A 19,754-nucleotide genomic window follows, 5' to 3' on the forward strand; every position below is an offset into this window, starting at 1 on the left:
TGCGCAGCAAATAATTGCCAAGGAATGTCAAGGAAAAGAAACTTTAATGTCCTTTGGCTCTTGCAGCTTAGCTGTCACAGTTAGATAAATATAAATGACCGGTAGGTACCCGTAAATAAAACGACTACATATATTTTTGCTGGCAATGCACTGACCAGCATGTGTTCTTTTGAATGAATGTCACATTAAAATTTGCCCTATCACAAATGATTTCAGTGCAAAAATAGGAGATCAGTAAGGTATCATTATCAAAATGTTAAACATCTCTTCATGCTAAATTGTATCCAGCACTCTTTTTATTATCCCAGCATGACACATGCGATATACAACAAAAGCAAGATGCTAGTGTTCTACAATCTACAGTCACACAGACAAACACACTAACTTACGCCGAACGTAAGTATTTACAGACCGAGCCCGTCACGACGTCTCATAACATGAATGAGTCGAGAGGCACACAGCTCAAAAAGTGTAGCTGAATTTCAAACGAGTTTCTCGGTTCGTGTACTGGCTACTGCTACGGGTAGCTTAATAAGATCTAGCCGAGCACACAGTGCTATGCATAGTCGTGACATCGTGGTACATCACGATGTGCATAAGCATGAGTCGTATGTAGGTATATTGCGGACAATAAGTGAACGCGGCGCTACCATCCCAGGATACACTACCACCCTGCTCAGTTAGCAGGGAGCTATGAAGGTCCGGTACTGGACTGGCGGGGGTCGGCTGGGGAACACAATGTGTTGGTGTGTAACTACGGGTCGGTTGGTAGCTACAGGCTTGCTGGGAGGAGCCACGGGACGCTTCGGACTCTGCGTGATCTTGGAAAGGACGTCGTTCACGTTGACTGAACCGACTGAAAGGGGTCTCGGCCCAGGACGGATGATGCCAGCGCCCTGACTCCCGGGGCCCTTTATAGGAACTCCGTTGGTGAAAAGCACAGTAGTAGACTCAATCTCAAGTTTTGATTTACTTCTTCGCAACACTTTCGTAGCTATAAACTGTGTTACTGGCTTTATGATGGGAAGCCGGGTTAGAAAGCCGAGGCCGAGCCGAGCCGACCGCGTTTTGGGAAGCTTGGGTGTAGGGTTTTGCTTGAGCTGGAGCGGAGAGAGGGGAGGAGAAAAGGGACGGGGTTTGTTCGCCTGATTTTTTGGCTGTTTCTGAGTGGTTTTGCGACCGAGCTGAGCTTGTTGCCGTAAAGGGAGGTCACTGAAAGGCGACCTCTGAGGGCTTCGTTTGATGCGGCCGGCCTTGGCCAACAGTCCCACACTGGGTGCCGATGGCGTCACGGGCACTCGATAGGTGCAGAGGCGGTGCTGGACCGGCGGCGGACGGATCACGACCGGCCGAGTTGTCGGTCTCGATGTTGTCACATCGGAGGTGCCGCTCACACGAAGGCAGCAAACCGTAAAGCGCGGGCATCCGTCAGCGGTGGCGCCATCTACATTGCAATTTCTAGCTGAGACGCAGTTTCCGAGGAAGCCGCTAGATGTCACGCATGACTTGCCGGCCGGACCTGTCGATGGCACAAAACAAATGACAATATTGTCATTTGTTTTGAACGCCCATGCATTTATTCTCATTTCTTTATTTAAAGAAATGAGAATAAATGCATGGGCGTTCTTAAAAGATCATGCACATTAGCAGGTGCAAAACCCGTTTGGATTTTGCATAAGTAGGTACCTACCTATCTGCAAACTAGTAAGTAGATGGGTGCATAGGTGCGTAGGGTACCTACCTAACTGTGGGGAAAACGCACCCCTGGGTTAAACGCCTCCCCTAAAAAATCGTACCTATTTCCTATCGACGGATGGGTGTTTTATCCTGTCTTTCAGAACAGTCAGCTGCTTGTTTACGTAGGTCTCTATTTCCGGTTCTGCGTCTTGAGGAACAGCGTGGGTAGGTGCTGATGTTGGTTTTGGGTGTTGTTTTTGTTGTTTTTACATAAGATTCCTAATATTTTGATGCCCTCTTTATATCACAAAACTTGCTGTTGTGCACATCACTCAAAACTGCGTTTTATTGTCATTCTGATGAATTTATTATGCTGCGGCGTTAGTGGCGCGTTTTTTGTCAATATTTTATTGACCGGAAATGGAGTGGATGGGGAAAGACGCCTACTCGATGCATGGGGCAAGACGCTCCCAGTTTTCTGAAAGGGGGGCGTTTTGCACGGTGGTGAGAGTGCAGGGTAGCGCCCTGTAGGTCGAGGCCGAAAAGGCCTCTCCCTGTCCTTGTTTGCTGATATATCCTGAACGACTGCAGACATCGTCACCAAACTTTCAGGACTCCTCCGGGCATCCATTTTACACATTGCAACAAAATTTTATTCCAAAGGCTATGATAGGTTGACCACAAATGACGTCAGAATGACGTCAAGTTCTGCCATGTTCATCATGTTCTGTTGATGGATGGGGTGGGGGCGCTTTGCACATGGGTGTGGGCGTATTACCCAGGGTGTGAGGCAAAACGCCCTTTTGTAAGGGTATGCGAAAACCTTTTTGGGGGTTAAATACCACACGCAGGTGTCTTTCCTTGGTCTCAAAGCGTAGTTAAAAGAATGAGCTACATGATGGTGCCCAAAGGTTTGAGTAATCTGTGTTGGGTTGAGTGTCAGAAGGTTTCGCGCTTAACCCTCGCCCGCACATGCCATTTTCCCATCCTAGAACGCACATGGGGGGTTGCCACCCCCCCCCCCCCGCGCCATTTCGTTCCTGTTGGAGATAGAGCTTAGCGGTAAAGACCAAAAAGATTCTTTGGGAAGAGACGAATCCAATGATACCCAGTTTTACCTTCTCAAGTCAGTCATTGACCTTCCAGGTCAGGTCAAACTAAAAAATGTTGCTGTTTTGGGTCACCGTTGGATATCAAGTGCGCTGCTTATCAAATACCGATGACGATGCTGTTTTCTGGTGCCAAGCCAGCTAGAACCTCTTTGTCACACTACCCGACCAGAATTTTGCTGCTGAGGTCATTTCAGGTCAAGTTAGGTCAAGGTCAATTATATGTGTTTGTATGTCTGTGTGTGTCTGTGTGTATACTGATGTGTGCACCGATTGTTTTTGTGTCCATATTACATGAAATCATGATCTGAGAAGCTTTTACCAAAAATGCAGTAAAAAAAACTTCACAAAAAGTAAATTCAGCTTGCCTAAAACGCAATTATCTTAGATGACCTAGGTTGACCTTGACCCTGACCTTGATCCCTGTACATCGTCGAACAACATGTTCCATGATAGGTGGGAGGTAAGACTGGCAAAAAAGGCCAAAATCAGGGTGTCAAAAGCTCACAAGGCCCATGGCAAACGCAAGATGTTGAGATTTGGCCATTTGGGTCATGACATGACCTGAAAAACAAGGTCATAGCTCCGAAACCAAAAAACACAGAAACTTGAAATTTTCAGTGGACATCAAAAAAGGATGGAGGAGCAGCTATACGAAAAATCAGCCTTCTAGCTTTAAAAATGTTGTGTGCAGAGCAGAAAGACTACCTGGGGGGGGGGGGGTGGCAACCACCCCCCCATGTGCGGGCGAGGGTTAAGGGGGGCGTTTTTGACCTATTCACCCTACCTACCTACCTGCATGGCCTGGTCTTCGTTCCTATACCTACCTACCTACCTAAGGCCAAGCTGGTTCAAATGTAAACAGCTGAAGGTTTTTCTTCTTCCTTTTTGCGGGTGCGTCGCTTTTGGTTGTGTTTTCCAAATTTCCAAATGATGATGTCAAATTTTCAAACTCAATTTTTGGCAATTCTAGACCACATAGGGCAAAACAAAGACCACCAGTAAACTCCCCGTGACGAGCTGCATCGAATCGATACCCACTTTATGCAAAAATATCAACTTTGAAATTTAACCTAATTTGACCTGACCTTGACCTGACCTTCACCAAAATGTGACCTAGGCTGGCCCCAAAGGCTGCTAACCCACATAATCGCATTTGTCATGTAAAATGGACCATAAAACATGCATCACACCACTTCCATATTGTGACCCCCGGTGACCTGACCTCGCTGTGACCTGACCTGGTGTCAGTGACCTCAGATAGCAAAGTATGTGTTTGACGAACAATATACCATCGATGGTTTTCAATAAATTACCAATTTACTTGAATCCACAACACATTTCTTGAAATGCCTGTGAGCGGTGAAAATCCTACGTTTGACCTGACCTGTGACGTCATCGGTTTGACCTAGGTCAATGAAATTCGGTCACAAGGTAGTTCCCTGGTGGGGCTATCGAACGCCGTTTGAATTTTGAAAATCGGCCGGTAAATTTCCGAGATCTCAGGGGGGGCCGAAACGCCCCCCCCCCCCCCACCCCCCTACGGGTGGTAGGGTCCGCCGATAGCCCTACGGGGCACGGGCTATCAGCTGACCTCCCCTCATAAAAAGTTTCAATATCGGTCATAGCTACATCGAATGCCTGATCGCTTTGAAATCGCTCGCGATTATAACATATATGTTACCACCCTGTCGCGTTTTTTGCGTGTGAATAAAAAACCGCGGCGCGTAGCGCCGCGCCGCTCCGGGTAGCTTTTGGTATATCAATTTTGGACAATGTGTGAAATTTTTGACCCCAGGTCATGTCAGGTCAGGTCACCAGGTCAAGTTAACTGACCAAGCCTAAAAAAAGTTTGCAACCATGTCCAGCCTGCAGTGTTTGTCAGAAAGGTTTTAAACTTGGTGGATTGCATGCTGTTATGGGCGCCTACAATTTGTATATCTCGGATTTTTCATATCCGTGACCTAAGGTCAGGTCAGTGGCGTGACCTTTCCATTACAAGTCAATGGAGAAAAATGAAAATGCCTCTAGATCCGTGTGTACGCATCGGAACAGTCCAAATATTTCAGAATCACAATGATTTAGTCCACTCGTGATGACCAAGGTGTCATTTTTGCTGATAGCCTCTAGATAGGTCATCCGAGGTCATTTGAGGCTACAAACAGTTTTTTGCCAATAACTCGCGATTGGAAAGAGATAGAACGCTGGGGATGGTCTCATTGTGTTTGTCTTGTTGTGACGCATCGACTGATATGCAACATGACCTTTTCCGGTCAGGTCATGACCTTGACCTGAGGTCAAATTTTCAAGTTGACCTTTCAAGGTCAAATTATAGTTCATTCGACGCGTCTCGGCGAGGGGAACACGATTCTGGCAATAGAAATGTCGTGGCTTTTTGCAGTCGAAAGTTATTGTCGAAAAACACTTTTCGTAAAAACAGCTATTTTTGGAGTTTTTGCCCTCTGGAGGCTAAACCGTTGACCTGAGGTCAATATTGATAATGACCTTTTCAAAAGAAGAGTTCAAAAGCTATCGATTGCTTTTCCATGCGTTTTTCTAGCTACCATAGTTCCTGAGATAGCGGCATGTTTTCTGAAAAATATAATGACAATTGGCAAATTTTGACCTTTGATGACCTCTGGTGACCCCAATATTGCTCTAAGGTGAAAAATGAACGAAATACTTTCAAACGTAGGCATTGAGAGCTATCGACTGCTTTTTACCGCGTCTTTCTAGCCCTCTTACTTTTTGAGTTAGAGGTGGGTGGTAACATATGCCCCCCCCCCCCCCCCTAGGGCGAAGTTGGCTGAGACCGCCACTGGGGCGCGGGTTAAAATGGTCATCCCAGGTCACGAATGTTAGCATACAGTTTTTCGCAAATAGCTTTTGATAGACACATGCTAGAGCGATGACAACGCCTTAGCTGCGTGCACCTCGACGATACGGATCGACTGATATGTACCTAACATGACTCTTTCCGGTCAGGTTATCACCTTGACCTAAGGTCATTTTTTTCAATTTGACCTTTCAACGTCAAATTATAGTTCTTTCGATGCGTCTTGACGAGAGGAACACGATTCCGGTAAAGTAAGCTCGTGCAAGGCTTGAGTCAAAAGTTACTGATGAAGAAAAAACTTCTGCAAAAATCGTCCATTTTGGCAGTTTTTGCCCTGCAGGAGAATCCGTTGACGTATGGCTAAATCTGAGAAAAGTGTTCGGAAAAAAACGTTAGGGGAAGATGGGGGAACACCGCCCTTTGGGGAACACCGCCCACCCTGATATCAGAAATATAAAAAGGTCTAGGGCGACAGCTGGCTGTCTTTTGGCAGCGTGACAACAACAGAAGTGCAGGTATGGGTAGTGCACCGCATTGGTTTAGGTGATTTGTGAGAAATTTCTAATTTTACGTTTCGTGAATACGTTTTATATTTTTTCTAGCATAATAAGCAGAAGAAAAGTGATGTTATTAGTGACAGACATTTGTCCTGAAGTAGTATCGTTTGCCATAATTAGGACTCATCCAAGCATTACGTGCTCCTGCTCGAGCGAAATTTTAGCCGTGCTGCCTTATTGAAGGATTTTTTTTTAGAAAAATGCAGACACTTGGGTAACACCACCCACTTGGGAAATTTGGTATTTAATAGCACATTGTGACACCTGACCCAAGAGTGGTGCATTTCAAATAAAGAAAGAACGTTGTTGCTATGTTTTATTTTTAGTGGAAAAGGAAAAATTTCGAGAAAATGAAATTTTGGGACTTTAAGTCGTCTAGTTGTATAAATGAGTAGGTACTACATTGTACCAGGGATATAAAAAATCGTTTGCAATATATTTTACAAATATGCTAAAACGCCTCGAAATTTACGATAAGAAGAACAACTTAACACGCGCACCGACGGGGGGGCGGATATCCGCCCCCCCCCCCTGAGGTTTTTCGCGGATAGCGGGAAAACCGCGGCGCGTAGCGCCGCGAAATTTAGTACGACTATTTTCTCATCAATTTTACACATGGTGTGCAAGTTTGAACCTCCTAACTTTTAAGGTCAGGTCACCAGGTCACTTTGAATGACCCAACCTCAAGTCACTTTTTTGCAACTTTGTCACCGTGCCAGAGCTACAGTAGATGTCGGAGGCCTTTGAAAGTCGCAGGATGTTATTAGGTCATTAGTAGCTACAATTTGTATATCTCGGAATTTTGATGTCGGTGACCTAAGGTCAGGTCAATTTCGCGACCTCCCCATTATAAGTCAATGGGGGAAAAATCAACTCCCTGTTTTTACCACTAAAACCGGTCGGAATGGCCCCATATACCATACATGACTTCATATACGATCAACCTTCACTACCTTGAGGTCTGATTTGCTGTTGGGCAGCTGTAAGGTCATGTGACGTCATCAAAGGTCACCAAAGGTTTTTTGCCAATAACTCCGTACAGGAACAAGATACAGCCGCGCGGATGGTCTCATTGTGTTCAGCTCGTCAAGACGCATCGAATGATATGCATGATGACCTCGAGGTCACGTGACCTGAGGTCAACCTTTGAACTTGACCTTTCGAGGTCAACATATATATCATTCGATGCGGATTGACGAGAGGATCACGATGATGCCATTAGTTTGTTCCTATCTTGACTAATTCGAAAGTTATTCGAGAAAACTCTCTCCATACCTAGCGCCGCCATTTTGACCTTTTCGACCCCTGTGACGTCATCTTTGACCTGACCTGAAAATGACCTAGGTAAAAATTGTAGATCTTGTCCGTGCGTATCCGATGCCGTTTACCGCTTGTCGCTATCTTGCTTCGTTCTCGAGATCTCAGGGGGGGCGGTCATCCGCCCCCCCCCCCCCCGTCGGTGCGAAGTTGGCGCAGACCAGGGTTGTGCTCGACTCAAAAAAATGTGCCGACTCGACTCATCATTCAACTTCAAAAAGCCCTGACTCAACTCTGACTCAAACAAGGAACTGATTTTTTCCCTTGACTCGACTCATGACTCAAGCGGCTCGATGAAAATATGAGTCGACTCAAACTTGACTCAAATTTTTTGTTGAGTCAAGTGAGTTGACTCAAAATTGACTCAAGTTGTTGAGCGGGAGGAGGTGAAAAAATCTGGCAGCAAAGCCAGGACTAAGAATATATATATATATATATATATATATATATATATATATATATATATATATATATATATATATATATATATATATATATATATATATATATATATACTGTTTCTGGAAAGTTGAGTCAGCTGACTCGTGTTTTTAAATGTTTGACTCAACTCAATGTCAAAAGCTATTTTGCTGACTCAACTCTGACTCAACTCAACGACATAATATTTTTGTCCGACTCAACTCTGACTCAACTCAACAGCTCAACATTTTATCCGACTCGACTCAAATCTGACTCATTTGAGTCAGAGTTGAGTCAAATTTCTGACTCGACTCATGAGTCAAGCACAACCCTGGCGCAGACCCCCGTCGGTGCGCGGGTTAATAGTCCAGCAACATGCAAATTTCGTTGCCTGCTGAGCTCGGGCGCTGTTACCCAACGGTCGGTGTTACCCCGAAAAAATGTAGACATTTACTAAATGTGGAATAATGCAATTATGAACGACACTACAAGAAAACAATTGGATGATATGTATTATGTATTATGTATGTAAAATTAATGCGAAAATCCAATGAAACTGAGAGATTGAAACTGAGAGAGATTTGGCAAAAAATTACGTGACTAGAACCTAAAAGGTTAAGGGGGTCGGTGTTCCCCCATCTTCCCCTAATTATCGAGTGCGCATTTTCTCCGGCGCTGTAGCTCTATTGGTTCCCGAGTTATGCGTTGGCTTGTTGAAAATTGCCGACATTCGACCTGAAAATCGGTGAGATTTGGCCTTTAATGACCCCTGGTGACCTGACCTTTGACCTGACCAAAACTGGCTAAAGTAATTTCGTCATTAACCCGCGCCCCACTGGGGTCTGCCTATAACGCGCCCTACTGAAGGGGAGGGGCTATTCATAGCCCCCTCCTAACTCCGAAACTACTGGGCCGATCGCCAAAATTCAAACAGCGCCTGATAGCCCAATAACAACTGTCGAGATGAACCTATTTTCATTGGCCTCAGACTCACTGATGACGTCACAGGTCAGGTCAAAGTAAAAATAATCGGTGTTTGGCTTGTTCACATTTTAGGCTTTGGCCGCCGTTTTACAAGTCAGATCAAGCTCATTTTGACACACTCGTGAACAGATGCTTTAGATACCCTGAGGGTACCAAACTTGTACTTTGATTTTCAGGTCAGGGTCAGGTCATCACAGGTCACAGAAATCTTGTGTCATGCATCGGTCACGTTACATATGTTTTATGGTCTATTTAGGCCATAGATTTCGAATTTGATGTCGTGTGTGTCATTTGAGGTCATTTTGAGTTGAAGTTAGCTGAGGTCAGGCCACTTTCAGGTCAACAAAGGTCACATTTTGAAGTTAACATTTTTCAACGGCGTCTATTGGATGCAGTTTGAGCTCAGGAATACGATGTTGCTAATTATGTTGGTGTACGATGTCAAATACGTACTGAAAAATTGATTTGAAAAAGTATGATCGTGAAATTTTTGGTATAATGCGTATAACTTGGCTATTTTTAGGATATCTGGCTACAACTTGCTAGAGTTAGTCACAAACATGTCTTCTATCACATACTCGTATTTTCCGTTTTTTTTCGAAAAGCAAAATTTTTTTGAAAGAAAGATAAAAATACAAATTTTGAATTTTAATTTACCTATACCTATTGTTTTCGCGATTCTCATAAAATTCAACATCCGAGATAACAGACTGCAAAGCCCAGTCTGTTCTGAGCCCCCTCATGCAAAGAAATTGGATCTAGCTTAACCCCCCCCCCCGTGGGGCGCGGGCTAATTTTGACGCCCTTTCGAACGCCGCTTTTTTCTTGCTGCTACGTGGCCCAGGAAACGAGTTAAAAGGGGAGGTGTTCAAACACCCTCCCCCACCCCTAGCAGGGCGTGGAAATCCAGGACCCCTCAGCGGGGCGCGGGTTAAATATTTCTAAATAAGCATGTAGTAATAGATGAAGCATTCGGGAGAACCTTAAGATTACATAAGAAACTACCAAGCAGTGAATCATTTCCAAGGCTACCACCTTCCTGCTTTGAACACTGAGCAGCGAGCACTCACCAGTAAATGATATGATCTGTTGCTCTGTGGCTGGCTGGTGCAACACAGCTATTATTAAAAGTAACACCAGTCTTCGAAAGGAGTGCATGGCTCTCTCTCTCTCTCTCTCTCTCTCTCTCTCTCTCTTCTTTGCTCTTCTCCTCTCTTCTCTCTCGACGACTAATGACCCGAGTTCACTGCACCCTCCCGAAGTGAGTCTGACGCCTCATGCAGCGCAGCGTCGGCCTTTTATGTGGCCACAGCAAGTAGGTTACTTACCTATGTATGCCGGCCATCAGAATGAAACGGTTCAGTTGACACCTTAGCTCGACATCGTTCCATAATTCAGAGACCTGGATCAGGTAGGAACTTTCTTCGAATGCCATTCCTACCTATTTGCATTCTAAATGATAATTTCAAAGCACTGCAAGCAGTGACAATTTCCTCTTTCGTGTGTTTTCGCTTCCAAAAACAGTGGTGTGGTCCCGGGTTTATGTATATTTTTCCACACCGTCTTTTGGTGCGGGAATACGTATTTGTTATGATCACAGATGATGTCTTTATGCATTTAGACCAGGTCAGGTAAGGTCAACCATTAGGGGCCCTGCCGGGTATTCGTAATAGGTGTCAACCGCCTCTGACAGCTTCGTAACATGTAACGAAGGCATAAAAACTCCTCCGTAAATGTTCAAATGGTGGCTAAATTCGAAACGAGCTCCAAAACTAGCCTAGAAACATGAAAACTCGAAAAGTGAATCGAGGTCATCAAAGGTCAATGATCTGACCTGACCTTCACGTGACCTTGACATCCACCATTGAGCATGGGAGCAACATAACATCACATGTGTGAACGCTTGAAACCACAAAAAGACTGCAAACGCGCGCCTAATGCGAGCCGACATTATGCCGAATCGCGATTCCGGCCAAACATGGTCTCGAGAAATAGGTCAGAGCCAAAGGTCATTTAGGTCAGGGTCATGAAACTTTCAGGGTAGGTTTAAAATTGATTAACTCGAGGGTACTAAAAGTTTCGTTGCGATCTCCCGCTTTTTACGTGAGCTATTTGCAAAAAACCGAAGGAGTGTCCGCTCCCTATACGGGCGAGGTTTAAGGGGATTTTTAAACCCTCCACAGCAGCACCAAATTCAACTGGCGGGTGTTTGATGAGCGTGCGTTCTTGGCTGATGTCGCAGGAGTTGACTGGCGCGCGCTGGTCAGACGTGATGCTTCCTGTGAGCAGCAGTGGGATGCTTTTGCTCATGCATTGACACGCTTATTAGATAGACATGCGCCCATCCGTAGGTTTAAGGTCCGTAACCCCGCTCCTCCAGCGGTCACAGAGGATACGCTGGACGTCATACGGCAGCGCAGGGAGGCCTTGCGGTGCGCTGACGCTGACACCTATCAGCGTCTGAACGCGTTAGCTAAGCGTGCAATTAGGAAGGACCGGCGTGACGATATTACTGAGCGTGTGCGTGCTGCTCCTCCGTCGCGTCTGTTCAAGGAGCTGGAGTCCGTTATCGCTCCTAAGCGCGGCCCGTCAGTTTCCCCTGTTGATCTCACTGCCTCAGAGCTGAATGATTATTTTTGTTCTATCGGTAGAACTACTCGCGACACAGTGATGGCAGAGTTTGAGCGCTCAGATCGACACCCTCTTGATGTTCGGCTCCCACGCGTCCACACGGGAAGGCTGAACATCATCCCAGTGACGCTTGATCAACTTCACACCGTGCTCTTTAGCTTGCCTAACAAAGACCCGTGTGTACCGGGTGACGTGCCAGTAAAAATTTTAAAATCATGCTTTAACTACATCGGTCATCTTTTACTGCAAATTATTAACTGTAGCATAGTCACTGAGTCTGTCCCTTCCAGCTGGAAGTGCGCTGTTGTCATCCCTCTCCATAAGAGAGGCGAGCCCTCGCAGGCATCAAACTTCCGACCCATCACTAATGTACCCGTCATCTGTAAAATCGTAGAGAAGTTAGTACACCAGCAGATCTCCAACTACCTCGAACACTATTGTCTCTTTAGTCCCGATCAACATGGTTTTATGGCACGTCACTCAACTACCACGGCTCTTTTAGCTATGACCGATCACATACTCACTGGCATGGACCATTCCGAAGTCACCCTTTTAACTCTGATTGACTTAAGCCGTTGCTTTGACGTTGTGGATCACGCCACCTTGCTGACCAGCCTGGAACAGCTCCAGATATCCACGGGCTGGATCAGCAGCTACCTGGCCGGACACACACAGCGGGTACGAGTGGGCGACAGACTTTCTGAGCCCCTGCCCATCAACATCGGCACCTTCCAGGGTTCATGCCTCGGCCCATTGTTGTTCAACATCGTGAGCAACAGCATCGGCTGTTACATTCCATACAGCGTCAACGGCTTCCGCATCTTGGCCGTTCGCTATGCAGACGACACCCAGGTTGCGATAACTGGCCCTCGTAGCCGGCTTCCAGAACTGAAGCTTGCTCTGGAAAACGTGTTGGACACGCTGTGCACATGGTTTCTCCAGCACGGTATGATGGTCAATGCCAGCAAAACAGAGCTCCTCATGTGCGGTGACCGTCGCCAGCTGGCTCGGATCGACGAGCCTCCTCAGATCGAGTTTATGGGTCAGGTCCTTGCTCTATCGCGAACTGTCAAAAACCTTGGTGTGGTCATGGACCCCGAGCTCACCTGGGAAGCGCACATCAACACCATCATCAACCGCTGCTTCGGCATTCTTATCGGTCTCATGCACATCAGACACATTGTTCCACATTCTATTTTACCTCGGCTTGTCGACTCTCTCGTTTTGTCCCATGTGCGGTACTGTGCTCCTGTATACGGTAGCGCCAATCGCACGACCATAGCCAGATTACAGAAAGTTTTTAACTTCTCAGCCAGAGTTATCTCCGGGCGGCGAAAATTTGATCATGTTACTGATGTGCTAGACGAACTTGCATGGCTGCGTGTACCCGAGTTTATAGCGCATGTGGACATGTCACTGATGCATGGCATAGGGACAGTATCACCATTTTGATGAAATTTGACATTGCATAGGCCCCACCTTTCTGGTCCGGGAACTGAAGACCGATCCTCGAAGCTCCACACCGTTATCCCGCTATCGCCGCTCAAAGTACGAAAGGTGTACTACACTTTGAATCGTGCTTCACTATCTTCACTGTTTAAATGTTTGCGCCGTTTTGAATTGACCGCCAGTAATAAAACTTTTACCCTGGTCGGTCATTTCATCAAATTTTATAAAGCAAAAACGTTTTTCGCACTTATTCATCACCGTTGAATTCATTAAATAGTCGTAGGCAATTTCCGCTGTTTCCTTCGGATTCTAGCGGCTCAACAAAGGAATTCCTCCAGCTTGAATCACAATCTCCCTCCAATGTATGACGTATATGTATGACGTCATCTGATCAGTCTCGATCTCAACGACAACTCAATCAGAAGAGCGGCCGCGTAAGCGTAGCGTCAATAATGTATTATCTGCGCCAGTTCTGTAGTAATTTCGCAGGCTTTCAAAGTGGCGGCCATGCTTGTAGTGGTGGTTCGCTCATGAAAATAACTCGCTCATGAAAAAATATTTTTCACCGAGTTCGGTCCTCAAACTATGTTTTTCTGATTCAGAAAAATAAGAAATGCTAGTAAAAAAAATCATCTCCATACATTGATTTTTTTCGATGATACTTCCCTTTAAGTCGGGGAAGCCTGATGTTACTGCGTTCTTATATGTCCTATAACCATGAGCACGTGTGTCGAGACACCAGACAGTCGCACCTTTTAGCCGTATGTCGTGCGAAAAACAACCATGGCAAACGTCGATTTGTGCACCGAGCCGCCTCCCTGTACAATCGAATGGCGCTGCAAAACGGCTTGGCTGGTCTAAGTGTAGCAACGTTCAAGGCCAAGATGAAGGACTTACTGCGCCAGAGTAACGCAGTCTGGTAGGTCTATGCCGTGATAGTGTACTTTGTCACTGCTATGCCGTCATTGTACCTGTCAATTTATCTGGTGTGTGTGTGTTTTTTTTCATACCTATGTATATTGTCATGACGATGATCGGAGAATAGCCCTATTTTAGCGGAACGATCTGATGAAGTGCAATAAATAAATAATAAATAAATAAATTTACGGACGCATCCAGATTTATTTTTACCATATTTGATGCATTTTTCCACAAAGATTACGGGCTTGTTTCTATTTCATACCCAACCTAAGTAATATTTTCTTATTATATACCAGTAAAACGCCTTTGGGGCGACCAAAGGAGCGAGCGAGATGGTCGGTCTTGCAGTTGCACGTGCGAAATTACGAGGGGTTACGGGGACCCGCAGTTGCTACTGTACACGAACCCCAACTCTAGCCGCCTGTCCTGTCCAGTAACAACCGATAACATTGATATCGACTGCCGGTCCCTGTACAAGAGCACCTGAGGTTTTCTGTGCGTGCCCTCTGACAGCTTATCGTTGTTCCCTGTGAGGGTGCTGGGACAATTTACTCAGGGTCGCTGTACAGTAGCAACTGCGGGTCCCCCGTACCTCCAACTAACTTATGGACTGCACCCTACCAACCAGTATCTAGCGATGTGCCAATGTTGAGCGCAATCGGCCTAGACGTTCACGAGATCTGGAAGCGGCACCCTGCACGTGCGCACGTGCAAAATGGGTGCCAACTCCCAACTGACTTTTGCACGTCACCCTACTAACCGGTCCCTAACCATGTACCAAGTTTCAGCGCAATCGGTTCAGCCGTTCTCGAGATTTAAAATCGACCCCTGCACGTGCGCACGTGCAGCAGCACCCCAACTGTGGCACATGATGGATATGCATTGCCGAGTGCCTACCTACATGCCAACTTTCAGCGCAATCAGCCCAGTAGTTACCGAGATATTGCAATTTTTACAAAACGGACACCTCTTCGTTTTGCACGTGGCGTGGCACGTGCATAAGGGGTCACCCACATGCGTCGGGAAGAATCCCATACTTGGTAGAAGGAATGAAGCTACCCTACAAAAATTACCGCATGTAAATCGGTCAAGTGGTTGCTGAGATATATAAGCGTCGGAAAAGCGTGACCACGGCCGGCCGCTCATACTCAGAAATTTCCGTTATTCTAAGGAAAGACTCCGCTCGCTTCACTCGCTTCGTAATTGCCAACATATCGAGGTAACGACTCTACAAAATCGGGGGGGGGGGGGGGGGGGGGGGTGAGGGAAACGTGTCGCGCCGTGCGCCATTATTGTCATTAGGTCCACCTGAAGAGGTCAGAAAAATAAGCGTGGTATTGCCCTGACCGTTCCCATCTACTATTATAAATCTTAAAAAGTCCGCCCACGCCGCCGTCGGGGTTACTCCCAAAAACGCTTATTGCAAAGCCGTCGATTGACGCAGGAGGGTGAAATTTTCATGGCTCGTGAATCGCGTAATTCAACAGGTCGTATTAAATTTTGGGCACGATGCGGCCGGGGGTGCGCCCGTGGCGCGTGCTCACGTGGTGTGCCATAGGGTTTACACTAGAATCGGCAACAGGCTATTGCTCGGGAACGGTAAGGGCTACGGGGCTGAAATTTTCGCTACAAGTCGGACGCGTGCACTAATTTGTCGTATTAAATTTTCGAGGGTGTGGGCTCAGCGGTGTGCACGTGGTGGGGCCGCGACCGGTGCCGAGCAGAAGGCACGTGCTTTAGGCTCAGTTGTTCGCTTAAAAAACTGAGTGGAAATAATCAGAGCCGGCAGGTCATTGACCTTTGACAACGAATACCGGCGCCGGGCACCCCTCGCCAAGGGGATTCGCCAGTAAATACGATAAATTTGTGTTTGCAATATCTCAGCCGTTTCTGGGCCGATTTAGCTGAAACTTGGACTGTCGGTGGTAGTGTAGGGTAGGGTAGGGTAGGGTAGGGTAGGGTAGGGTAGGGTAGGGTAGGGTAGGGTAGGGTAGGGTAGGGTAGGGGTAGGGGTAGGGTAGGGTAGGGTAGGGTAGTGTAAGGGTAGAGTAGGGTAGGGTAGGGTAGGGGTAGGGTAGGGTAGGTTAGGATAGTGTAGGGGTAGGGTAGGGTAAGGGTAGGGTAGGGTAGGGCAGGGTAGGGTAGGGTAGGGTAGGGTATGGTAGGGTAGGTTAGGGGTAGGGGTAGGGTAGGGGTAGGGTAGGGTATAGGTTAGTGTATAGGAGTAGGGTAGGGTAGGGTAGGGTAGGGTAGGGTAGTGTAGGGTAGGATAGAGTAGGGTAGGGTAGGGTAGGGTAAGGGTAGTGTAGGGGTAGGGTAGGGTAGGGTAGGGTAGGGTAGGGTAGTGTAAGAGTAGGGTAGGGTAGGGGTAGGGTAGGGTAGGGGTAGGGTAGGGTTGGTAGGGTAGGGTAGGTTAGGGGTAGGGGTAGGGTAGGGTAGGGTATAGGTTAGTGTATAGGAGTAGGGTAGGGTAGGGTAGGGTAGGGGTAGGGTAGGGGTAGGGTAGGGTAGGGTAGTGTAGGGGTAGGGTAGGGTAGTGTAGGGGTAGGGTAGGGTAGGGGATTGTAGGGTAGGGTAGGGTAGGGTAGGGTAGGGTAGGGTAGGGGATTGTAGGGTAGGGTAGGGTAGGGTAGGGTAGGGTAGGTTAGGGTAGGGTAGTGTAGGGGTAGGGGTAGGGTAGTGTAGGGTAGGGTAGGGTAGGGTATGGTAGGGTAGTGTAGGGTAGGGTAGGGTAGGGTAGTGTAGGGTAGTGTAGGGTAGGTTAGGGTAGGGTAGTGTAGGGGTAGGGTAGGGTAGGGTAGTATAGGGGTAGGGTAGGGTAGGGTAGGGTAGGGTAGGGTACTACCATACAAAACACTTGAACACCCCGCATCTGTCACCAACCCTTACAGTTTAATTAAAAACATCTACCCAAATCTATCCAAATAATACATCTTAAAATACAAGTCAATCACCCAAACTAATGCACCCGTAACATAACATAAATCAAAACATACAGTTATCGCGTAAACCTGTACCTCTAGTCTATATTATAAATCCTAAAAAGTCCGCCCACGCCGTCGGGGTTACTCCCTAAAAGGCTTATTACGGCGCCGTCGATTGACGCACGAGGGTGAAATTTTCACGACTCGTGGGTCACGTCATTCAACAGGTCGTATTAAATTTTGGGCACGATGCGGCCGGGGGTGTGCCCGTGGCGCGCGCTCACGTGGTGTGCCATAGGGTTAGCATTAGGGCCGCGACCGGCGCCGAGCAGAGGGCACGTGCTTTAGGCTCAGTTGTTCGCTTAAAAAACTGAGTGGAAATAATCAGAGCCGGCAGGTCATTGACCTTTGACAACGAAGGCCGACACAAGGCACCGCTCGCCAAGAGGATTCGCCAGTAAATACAATTAATTTGTTTTTGCAATATCTCAGCCGTTTCTGGGCCGATTTAGTTGAAACTTGGACTGTCGGTGGTAGTGTAGTGTAGGGTTGGGTAGGGTAGGGTAGGGTAGGGTAGGGTAGTTTAGGGTAAGGTAGGGTATAGGGTAAGGGTAGGGTAGGGTAGGGTAGGGTAAGGTAGGGTAGGGTAGGGTAGGGTAGGGTATGGTAGGGTAGTAGGGTAGGGTATGGTAGGGTAGGGTAGAGTTAGGTAGGGTAGGGTAGGGGGTAGGGTAGTAGGGTAGGTTAGGGTAGTAGGGTAGGTTAGGGTAGTAGGGTAGGTTAGGGTAGTAGGGTAGGTTAGGGTAGTAGGGTAGGGTAGGGTAGGGTAGGGTAGGGTAGAGTAGGGTGGGTAGGGTAGGGTAGGGTAGGGTAGTAGGGTAGGGTATGGTAGGGTAGGGTAGGGTAGGGTAGGTTAGGGTAGGGTAGGGTAGGGTAGGTTAGGGTAGGGTAGGGTAGGGTAGTGTAAGGGTAGGATAGGGTAGTTTAGGGTAAGGTAGGGTAGGGTAGTAGGGTATGGTAGGGACTAGGGTAGGGTAGGGTAAGGTAGGGTAGGGTAGGGTATGGTAGGGTAGTAGGGTAGGGTAGTAGGGTAGGGTAGTAGGGTAGGGTAGTAGGGTAGGGTAGTAGGGTAGGGTATGGTATGGTAGGGTAGGGTAGAGTTAGGTAGGGTAGTAGGGTAGGTTAGGGTAGTAGGGTAGGGTATGGTAGGGTAGGGTAGTAGGGTATGGTAGGGTAGGGTAGGGTAGGGTAGTGGGGTAGGGTAGGGTAGGGTAGTAGGGTAGGGTAGGGTAGGGTAGGGGGTAGGGTAGGATAGGGTAGGGGTAGGGTAGGGGTAGGGTAGGGGGTAGGGTAGGATAGGGTAGGGGTAGGGTAGGGGTAGGGTAGGGGTAGGGTTGAGTTCAAAAAGGGCCCAACATACAAAACACTTGAACACCCCGCAACTATCACCATCCCTTACAGTTCAATTAAAAACAGCTACCCAAATCTACCCAAATAATACAGCTAAAAATACAAGTCAATCACCCAAACTAATGCACCCGTAACATAACATAAATCAAAACGTACAGTTATCGCGTAAACCTGTACCTCTAGTTTATTGTAAATGCAGTTTTGACACAGCAATCTACGACAATTTATTATTTTCCTTCAGCCTCCGAAGGTGCATTTCCTTCAAGGAAAAAGACCATAAAATGGTATAAAAAGCACAATAATACGTTGTATTCAATACGATAATGATCAATGATCATGCATGCATGCTACGGAAACACATAGACACATACGGCATGAAATGAAAGAAAAATGCTCACCAGTGCCTGCCTTAGGCAATAAACCCCATGTCTACTCATTCGGTGGATCGGTCAAGTCGAAACGAAACACGAAACACAGCACATCTCAATCATACCTGAGTGGCCCTATCAGCCATTGTTGAGCTGCACCACTCTCGAAAAGCAAAGCCAAGCGCATAGCAGCCTCCATGTGATAGGTTTGATGCATGAGGCGTGCGCTAGTGCTACTAAGCGGTCATGCTATATTACTAGCAGGGAGCTACGTAGGTCCTGTATTCCACTCTCGTGTTTCGGCGAGGGAGCGTATTTCGCGGGTTCGTAGCCACGGGTCGGCTGGGAACCACTTCATTGTTAGGAGATACGCGTCGGCTGGGTGCCACGGGTCGGTTAGCGGTGACCACCGTGGTGGGCCTCCGGCTCGGTCGCTGCTGAATCCTGGAGAGCACACTGTTCAGGTTGACTGGACGGGGTCTCGGTCCAGTGCCGATCAGTCCAGTACCCTGACTCCCCGGACCCTTTACAAGATCGCCCCCTGCGAATTGAAGAACGTTTAGTGGCATGTTGTTCGTTGGGCGACTAGGCCGTGTACTAGGACGCAAGAGAGGACGAAGTGACCTTTGCGGGCTTCGTCTGAATCGTCCAGATCTGGCCAGAAGTCCCACGCTGGAGGCCGATGACGTCACGGGCACTCGATAGGTGCAGAGGCGGCGCCGGGCCGGCGTCGGGCGGACCACGGCTGGCCGAGCTGTCGGTCGCGGTGTCTGTCTCTGTGCGTTGGAGGTGCTGCTCACTCGAAGACAGCAGACTGTAGAGCGCGGGCAGCCGTCAGAGGTGGCGCCATCTATACGGCAGCTGCTCGCCGAAACGCAGCTTCCGAGGAAGCCGCTAGATGTTGTCGTAGGCTGCTGTGTAGAACGAACGGTCTGTGTCAATCTATCCGTGAGCCGTACGACGGCCGACAGGGCCTTAGTTGGCTGTGGCCGATGCGACCTAGTAAGGTCGTTCGAGTGAATCTCCGTGTTCTTCCCTCGCCTCAGAGTAGCCGCTCTTCTCCAAATGCCCGAGCCGTTTTCGATGTGTATTGGTCTGGCAGCGAACAGCAGAGTCGAAAAACGAATTGACAATGTCGCCGAAAGCCGCGG

General features: G+C 47.6%; 1 protein-coding gene across 1 annotated transcript; it reads right to left on the reverse strand.

Moving 5' to 3' along the window:
* Nucleotides 1-278: 278 nt before the first annotated feature.
* LOC122363543 lies at nucleotides 279-10,169 on the reverse strand. The gene is made up of 2 exons (XM_043332958.1): nucleotides 9,971-10,169; nucleotides 279-1,519 (listed from the first exon to the last, which is right to left on the reverse strand). Exons 1-2 carry the CDS (start codon nucleotides 10,056-10,058, stop codon nucleotides 681-683), a joined length of 927 nt encoding a protein of 308 aa, XP_043188893.1. The 5' UTR covers nucleotides 10,059-10,169; the 3' UTR covers nucleotides 279-680.
* Nucleotides 10,170-19,754: the final 9,585 nt, after the last annotated feature.

Source organism: Amphibalanus amphitrite, unplaced genomic scaffold (assembly GCF_019059575.1).
Source record: "Amphibalanus amphitrite isolate SeventyFive unplaced genomic scaffold, NRLGWU_Aamphi_draft 000626F_arrow, whole genome shotgun sequence".
Classification (NCBI taxonomy): Eukaryota; Metazoa; Arthropoda; class Thecostraca; order Balanomorpha; family Balanidae; genus Amphibalanus; species Amphibalanus amphitrite.